The following is a 9,016-nucleotide window of genomic DNA, read 5'->3' on the forward strand; positions in this document are numbered from 1 at the left end:
GGAGGAAGGAAGGAAGGAAGGAAGGAAGGAAGGAATTTAAGGAACGACGCCTGACCTTGTGGCATGTCGTCGCAGTCGGTGTCCCTACAGACGGCGCACAGTGTTCCGCAGACCTGCCTACCGACGGTCCGGGTACAGAGGGCCTCGCCTCCGCTGCACAGGCGGCAGTACGGACAGGCTGCCCGCCGGAACCCCGCCTGCACGGCCGCCTGCAGCGCCTGGTCCGTGGCGGCGGCACACAGGGACAGAGCACACAGCAGAACTGTCCCGAGTACAACAGACCTCATCTCGAAATGTGGAACCTTTTAACTGGAAAATAGGCAAGGGGGAAGCACTCAGTGAAAGCCAAGTCATAGCGGCAATATAACTACTGCCTGATCAACTATAATTAATAAGTTTATTGCAAATACATGCTAATTGCAGGTACAAACAACATGTACTAGTATGTAAAAAGGAAATGCAATGATATATCTGAATCTATCTGTATCTGTATCAGTATAGCCGGTATATCCGCTCTTCGGCGTAACACATCAACTTATTAGCAGGCACACGGCGCGGCGGTAGCTATATATATATATATATATATTGAACCGAACGACCTGTTAGACCCAATCTTTGCACATTTAAGCGCAAGATTTGTTTAAAGCTTTCTATATCTAGTGATGATGCCCCAACTGTGTTTGTGGCCATATTAGATATTTCTTGAAAAAATACAAGTTTTTGAATTGAACACCTTAATTCTTGCTTGATAACTCTGATATTTGAATTCATGACTGTTTGTTGTTCTTTTCTGTCAACAGTTTGAAATAATCTGTTACAGTCTCTTGGCAAATACACATGACAGATGCAATATATTTCATTCCCACTGCATTCATTTGGTGAAGATTACAAATAAGTCTTTCGTGTGTGTTTTTTTCTTTTACATAAAGATAACATTCGACAGCGTGACGCCATCTTAAAGACAGCACAATGTTTACAGACGCCCTAAGCCGGTTATACTGTTGTCTTGGTTGAAGATAAGGTGCCTTCATCAATGAAACCTGTTAAACTCTTATTCTAAGTGACAATTGTTTGAATGGTAGTCCCATTGTTCTTACGTTTTAATATAAATCGTCTTTTCTCGCCACAAATTAACCAAACAGGTGCAAAAGACAATTTCTTATAGTTCCCACATCACAGCGAGCCACAACTTTTAATCTTCCTTCAATACGTTTTCATGCTTGAAAATTATTTAGAGACCTTAGAGAAAAAATGAAGTCCAGTTATACCTAGATCAGTGACGAGTCTAGTTCAATTGCAAGGTTTTTATACGGAGTTGGTTCACATGCGTAGTGCGATCGCAAAACTGAGGTCATTCGTGGGCACGTGTCGTGGGTTACCGTGCATACTCAACACTCACTCTATCCTCTTCTGAACCTTGAGTGCATAGATCGTGCAAAATTCAGTTGTCTTGTTTAGGAAATACTGTCTTAAGCTAGGTCGTTGTCAGTGGATACGTTACGTTGCGACCTCAAAACTAATGCTACGAGGCCGGGCGAATATAAAAGTCCAGCAAAAAAAAAATGAATAAACAGAATGAAGGCAAAGCTGCATGATATTGCGAATTTGCCACTGTACATGACTACTTTTACAACAAGCCGGCACATGCCGGAATTTTGCAGAATGAGTTGGCACCGGTATACCGTATACTGAGTTCAGTGGAGCCTAGGTATTCTGGGTATCGTCCTCTGTAGTTACCGCCGGCTCCCTACTGTATTGTCCGTTAAGCCACAATGAACTACGGAGAAATAATGGTACCCAGGCTTCAGCCTCATCGAAGGGTTTGTTTACTACAGGCGAAAATCAATGCGCGTGGATATCATCCATAAAATCAAATCCGTGTGGCCTAAGGTTAGGATCAGGCACGGTTCTAGTCTCTAGCCTCCTCCGCAGACTTGTAGGGCGGAGGCCGTATTTTTTTTACGGTGAGCGACGCGAGTTATGCCGCAGAGGGACGGACAGTTTTCCGCCAAAGTTTTACCGGGAGGAGAAGGGTTTGTTGGGGGTGAAACCCTCCCCCCTCCCGGGAGTCAAAACGGTCCCTCTGCGGCATAACTGCGTCGCTCACCGAAAAAAATGGCCGGCGGCCTGCGAATGACCCTCCGCGTATCCAAGAACGTCATTTTTCCCAGTGAGACTCACTTCTAGATGCGTGTCCCTGGATAACGATTAAAGCACGATTCTGGATATAACAGTGATATTTCGAAACTTACCGGCTGGACTTGAAAATGAGCCCCTCGGACAGACGGTGTCGATCTGCGGTGACTGTGAGATTCAGACCGTGGTCTCTCTCTTGGCGTGGTCCGGCACACGATGTTCTCGATCCCGCTTGAGTAACTGCCCGCGGGTCGTCTGAATTACCTGTCGCCACAAACACACCTAGTCTGTGTAACGCAAACTCTGCCGTCCGCGGCTTTAGTGGATGTTGGGCGGCCGGTAACCGTAAAGTGATTTAATCAGACTAAAACACACCGTATTTAAAGACCAGCCCCACAAAGGCGCTTATCGTCGGTAAACAGACGTCAAAACCAACTTGCCAAACAGTGGGCGGAGCAACTGTCAATGTACGGACGATGATAAGACGGTAAACGTAGTGAAGCTTAAGACAGACATTACTACAATTGCGTTTGGCCATAGAAAACTAAAACAAGTTCCCATGCAAATACTTTCCCATATTTCAATCTCAAAATTCTTCTGCACCAGATAGCCACATTGGTTTGCCTTTAAATTAATAGAAAGAAAACAAGGTGTTAACCAGCTCAAACTCTGCTGACAACAGTGAACAAACCCTACTTTTAAACTATATTCCTTACTAGTATCTATCCGCTCTGGGCAGGCAAGACGTCATCACTCTCATTATGTCCACTAAACTGGTGAAATAAAATTTGGCCAAAGTTGTAGAATTTTCTAATTGTAGACCAAAATCTCCAAATTTTTAAAGACAAAAAAGGATTTTCAAAGATATTAACTGGGAACCACAATCGTGGGCCCATTTTGGATCTTCTACAACGCAACGCAATAGCGACTTCTGTCATTATGATGAAAGAGGGCCTTTGTAATTTATTGCACATCTTTGCCACACAGGTCACAACAAAAACTGGTCCAAGGTGCACCGTACTATGATGAACATATCGTCAACTGACTTCAGTTTTTAAAAAGGAATGAATACCAGAAAGGTAACATTTGCAAAGCAAATGCATAATGTTTACCTTCGCTTAATCTGCTTTGTTAACTCTTACTCAAACACATTCGTATATATGGACAAGAGTCTAAATCCCTCCTGCTATAGAATTACAACATGATATAACCCAACACTAGTTATCATAGTAATTGACTTTCTGGCCCAGGTCATTGACCTTTTGTGTTTGGAGAAGAGGAAACTGAGCCAAAACAATTTGTTTTCCTTCGATAAACATAATAGTGCAATAACAGCAGGTTGTTGTTTAATTATTTGTTGGTCTTCTGCTGACCTATGCCCTGGACACACAATCAGTGTTATTCAGTACTCAACAACAATAACGTTCTGTGGGTTTCTCAGAAGGGATAAAAAAGAGCGACTCTTTCTTAGCTTCTTGTTATTGGCGTGATCCTAGAATTGGGGGTGCTTCCAAGAAGTGGTTTTGAAATGTTTTCAACCGGTCGGGTTTAGGCCTAGGGCACAGACATATCTCCGCTGTGTGTGTTGCCTTCGAAATGTTCAGTTGATGTCCATTCTGGGTATAGCCACTCCCTGATACCATGTCTGAAACGTTTGTTAAACCAATATGGTTACTAGACAGTGTTATATATTCTCTGTCATAGAATCTGATGTAAATTTCAGTAACATAGCTCGTCAGATAATATCGCCCATTCGTCGATCTTCCGTTTACCTTTGATGACTTGAAATATTAACACTCAACCAGTTACATTCTAATACTGTCTTTAATTTGTAACGATGACCTTACAGAGATTTTGCTGTAACTTAAGGTATCATAACAGAGCTGTCTGGAGAGAGAGAGAGAGAGAGAGAGAGAGAGAGAGAGAGAGAGAGAGAGAGAGAGAGAGAGAGTAGACGAGAGAGAGAGAGAGAGAGAGAGGGAGAGTAGCTAGCCTCGGTCGACCGGTGCAGGCTAGTCGCCCGACATGATGATGATGAACATCATCTATAGCTGTGATTACTTAGTTTCTGCTTATAGTATTTTCTCATTAATATGCATACATATCAAGTACGACGAATAAATAGACGGATCATACAATTAACAGTTGCCATCAATGGTCACAACTCAATAGCCTGGTAGGCGGCTGGAAAGTGTAGAAAATAGACAGATGATATGCCAGGGGAGTTGGTTCACGCTGGGAGCGACAAACTGTTCTCTTAGCGTACGAGTGGACCAACTCCCATGGGATATTATCTTTATCTGTTTATTAGCCCAATTCTCCTCTTTCCAGCCGTTTCCCGAAGCCTGGTAGAAGCTTGGCTAACAACTGAATCAGATTCTACCCCAACAAAACTCATCAGAATATGATGTAACAGGTTTTTCTAATTCCATCCTAAAATATCTGATATCCACAATTCACAAACGTTACATAAACGTCCGTCATCTTCTATATCAGGACTTCTCTCAATGAATTGTAAATAACACATGCAGCTTATCTTCATATTGACATGTGGCAGTTTTTGTGTCGTAAATATATGACAATATATTCAAGAAGTGCCTAAACGCCAAAAATTCCACTAATCTTTTATCATGTCACATTCCACTAATCAAAAATTACACCAGTCTTTTATCATGTGAATAAAAGTCTCATAGGGCGTTCGTTGGTACAAGTAGATTACGCGGTACTAATACTTAGTAAAATTGTGGTGCAATACAGTTGATGGCAGAATGCAAAACTTCGTTCCAACACAAAGGATAAACAACGATCAAAGTTTCAACGACCACTGCCGTTACCAGGATAAATAATGATCAAACGCGTCCTGATGAAGGCGACATTGGTCGATAAAAAAATTGATCCTTTGTAGTCTCCACCAGACGCCTTTGCATGCTGCATGAATAGTAGAAATCGGCCTAAAATGACCAGGGCCGGGGATTTAGCCGCGCATATAGGGAGGGTCAAGTTTGAGTTTCCAGTAGACTCCTTTGCAGGCTGAATGAATAGTAGAAATCGGCCTAAAAGGAATGTAGCTGGCCAGGGGAGTTAGCGGGCATATTGGACCCTTCTCTTATGTAGCCGGCTAACTTCCCTGGCCAGCAGTAGTACATGTTTAGGCCGATCACAAAGGGTTAAACCCTTTGTGCTAAAATAAAGATAAGCATCGTACTATGATTACTACCAACACAGATGAACTTGACAATCTTACCGGTCTTGCGCCTGCCTATTTTTGCATTTTCACCTGCCTATGTTTCGCTGTTTTGTCAAGGAGCCGTCATGAATGGATCCCTTTTCTGTTTCGTTATCTCACCCAACCTAATGATCAAGTGAACAGCTTGCTTACTTAGCCCCTCCATTGACCCCATCTCACTGTTTACGATTTTGTTTTGCTTGTTTGTTTGTTTGCCATTTTGTCCGGGCGTCGTTCATCAGTGGCGGCCAGAGTTTTGCAAGTCGGCTAGGTTTGTCCTGTGGGAGAAGAACGGAATTACTATCAACATCGTGTTCGACATTACTGAATTACTGATCCATTATATTGTTATACCACCCTTTACAGGATGACATATCCTTCTATTAGCTTAATACAAGTCAGGGTTCGCCAGGCCTCCGTTAGCGTGATGATGTAAATCACCATTTTTTTTTTATTTTTATTACTCCGTGAAGGAGGTCAGGACCTCCGAACGGAGTGTTGTGAAGAGCCGTTTTTTTCGTGTTCGCAGTCAAAACACTGGGTTCTCTTTGTGTAATCGGCGTGCAATTTTATACGCCGTCTGCGGGCATGCCCATGTTGATGCACGAATGTGTATTTTTGCCGTTGCTGCTTTCGCGGTCAACGTAATGTTGCAGATGCACCCCTACAATTATGAGGCGAATTGGAATGGTCCAGAAAAACCCGTTGTTTGGAATAACTTCAGGCAGATATGGTGAGGGGCCGGTGGTACCACGGCAGCAACACTCGCGGTGCTGGCCGCAACTGTTGCTGGAATTTGCCGGTCGCGCTTAATAAGTAACAGGCACGGCAAGACGGTGGGGCTGTCTTTGTTACTAGTGACACGACCATGATAGTCCGATCTTTATATGAATGCAATGATTGTGTGTGTGTAATTAAAATGAACTTCGAACTTGAAGCACAGTATCTTTACACGCCCTGAGAGCAGTAATGGATTTAGGTCTTTTTATGTTTTATGGTTGTGACGCGCCCTCATTGTATTAACCGTTGTCTTATGTCTGCACAGTAGGTCTGGCGTTGACGCTTGGGATTATTTTTGTTGCAAAATATAAAACTTCACGGAGGATTGTCACCTATGGCTTCTTGTTTTTTTTTTAATTATTTAATCTTCCGACACCTGGGTGGCCTACTTCAATTTTGACAAATTGATTTTCAATAGGGCCCAGTACAAAATACAATAAAATCAGAGATACAGGTACAAACAAAGACCGATTTAAACAAATCAAACAAACTATGCGTGTGGCCGATACAAAACAGGGATTCGCCAGGCATCTGTTCGGGTGATTGCAAGTAAATCTCCAACTCCAGTAATATTTGTACCTTCGCACACCGGGACATGCCCCTACTCTTTTTCGCTAGGTGTGATGGGCTTCTTGCGTGGGGTGTGGCTCTCCCTAAACACGGGATTTTCATCTAACGTCCTATCCGAGGGACGTCCCTAACCAAAGCTACGTATAAAGCTGTGTAACGTGCCTAGGTAGGAAATAAAGCTGTGTAAAGTGTAAAGTGAAATCGAACTCAGGACCCATGGGTTCCGGGCTGAATGCCCTATGCCACAACGCCACACGGCGCCACAATGTTATGGCAAATATTATGTTTACAAGAAACTTACCTGGGATGACTTGGCACATAAATGGTCGGCTGCGGTCACATTTGGCATCGTTCCAGTAGTTCTGTCCTTCGTTAGCGAAGTAAATAAATTCGACACAATCTTCATCGTGAGAGTTATCCGGCTGTCCAGGACCCCAGAAGGTGTAGCTCCCGAGAGGAGTGTCGTCTATCCACTCGAAATACCCCTCCAGGCGCTGGTCCTGCAGCCCGATCCAGAAGTGGTGACGATGGCCCGCTCCGATCAGGACGTTGGCCATGGCGTCTCGGGGCATGGCGAGGGTACCGCCGCGGAGACGACAGGTCGCGGCCGCTTCGCCAAAGGCCAAAGGGGAGCGGAACAGCTTGTAGCAGATTCCGTTCCCTTCCCAAAAACCTATGGGACATGATACTGGGCAAGGGACGTTCATAACATTTATTTATTCAATAACATATATTTATTCATCTATCAAATTCACTTATCAACATAAATAAGATTTTTGGACAGCAAGTGTACAAGGTACAAAGTATTGCATTTACTTATATACATATTAAGTGCAATTTCATAAGGCTAACCTACATAAAACAAGTGTGCGGCTAGTATGGGATGTGAATGAGCTTTTACAGTCATTTAAGGGATTAATTGTAAATCTATATGTCGATTGAACTAGCACAGCATTTAATGAAACTTTAATACGGTTTATGCCGTGTTAAAAATGGGATCCAGGTATAGCTTTTTTATCGGGGTCTGCATTTTGTAATGTAGCAGATACCCACCTGTTTGAGAGATTTAGGGTTATATTTTAGATTTTCAATTATTATTTAACATTATCAATTTTTGTGGCTGTAACTGTTATGCACTGCCATACATGTTTTTCTTGTATTGCATGTCTTGTTGGAGTAATAGAAAAAGAATATTGTATAGTCCTAACCTTCGTTGCTCTTGGGCGGTACGACAGGACCAGGCGGCCCAACAGGCCCAGGCGGCCCAGGAGGCCCGGCAGACACAGGGCCAGCCGGTCCTGGAGGTCCAGGAGGCCCGACAGACGTATGGCCAGCGCTAATGGGTCCCATGGAATGTGTTCCTGAAATTAAATGTGTCAAATGTTACTTTGTCTTCGAGAAGCACGAGAAGCTACAGGTGTAATATCAAGACACCCTTCAGAGAAAAAAAAAACAGTTTGCTTATTGGTATATACCAAGACTTAAATGTATATGGATTAGACGCGATGTCAACCTGAGAGCCCAGGGCTTCAGTGTTTGTCAACCACGGCAGTTGCTAAACACTTGTGTAACAGGTTTAGTGCAGTCTACAACATCGATGTTTCGTGCACATGGACATCTTTCTGGAGCTGTTCCTCTTGTACGACCACAAGGCCACGATAATGTACTCCGACTTCTGTATGCCATTATCTATTATTACCGTACGCCTGTTTGTCCCTCCCCCCTTAATTGTTTTTTTGTCCCAATGGAAAAGCCAAATAAAGTTATTAAGAAAGAAATGAAACTCGTGTCAATCGATGAATAGTATCACTGCACGAAACGTTTGATCTAACCGTCAGAGATGTTGGGTATTGTCTCGTTTGTTAACAATATTGGAATTTATTAAGGTAGTGAATAAAAGTCCAGTAGGATAATTTTAGACTTACCTGAATGAAATAACCGACCTTGACTTTTATTTACTACCTTCTTTAGAACGGGACTGTTTTCAAAGTAAAGATTATACGACTCAACTGGCATTTACTGCCATTGATAAATCTAAACTTTCGTGCAGTGTATAAAGTTACTGCTTATACGATCTCTACTCTACTCACGTTCCAGCTCGGTTAGTCGTACTGAAAGCTTGTTCATCCCTTCAGAAAGGATTCCCACGTTAACTGTATTGACAAAAACAACAAAGACGATCTTGCAATGTTACATATATAGATGCTGCACAGTCGAGGTTTAAGACTATCGTTATTGGAAAGCAAAAAAAGCGCGGAATCCCGGCCGCGCGCCACGGCCGCACACCGCCCGCGAGCGAGCAGA

At 43.1% G+C, this 9,016-nt stretch overlaps 1 protein-coding gene across 1 annotated transcript in view; it reads right to left on the reverse strand.

Moving 5' to 3' along the window:
* Window positions 1–5,558: 5,558 nt before the first annotated feature.
* The window catches only part of LOC109481854 (collectin-11-like), a 9,998-nt gene continuing 6,540 nt past the window's right edge, over window positions 5,559–9,016 (reverse strand). Inside the window, exons 4-7 of the mRNA XM_019784476.1 lie at window positions 8,803–8,865; window positions 7,921–8,073; window positions 7,014–7,400; window positions 5,559–5,640 (exon numbers count right to left, since the gene is read on the reverse strand). Of these exons, the coding sequence (XP_019640035.1) occupies window positions 5,630–5,640; window positions 7,014–7,400; window positions 7,921–8,073; window positions 8,803–8,865 (614 nt within the window). The 3' untranslated portion in view covers window positions 5,559–5,629. The remainder of the gene's footprint in view (window positions 5,641–7,013; window positions 7,401–7,920; window positions 8,074–8,802; window positions 8,866–9,016) is intronic.

Source organism: Branchiostoma belcheri, unplaced genomic scaffold, assembly GCF_001625305.1.
Source record: "Branchiostoma belcheri isolate BF01 breed outbred unplaced genomic scaffold, Haploidv18h27 scaffold58, whole genome shotgun sequence".
NCBI classification, from domain to species: Eukaryota; Metazoa; Chordata; class Leptocardii; order Amphioxiformes; family Branchiostomatidae; genus Branchiostoma; species Branchiostoma belcheri.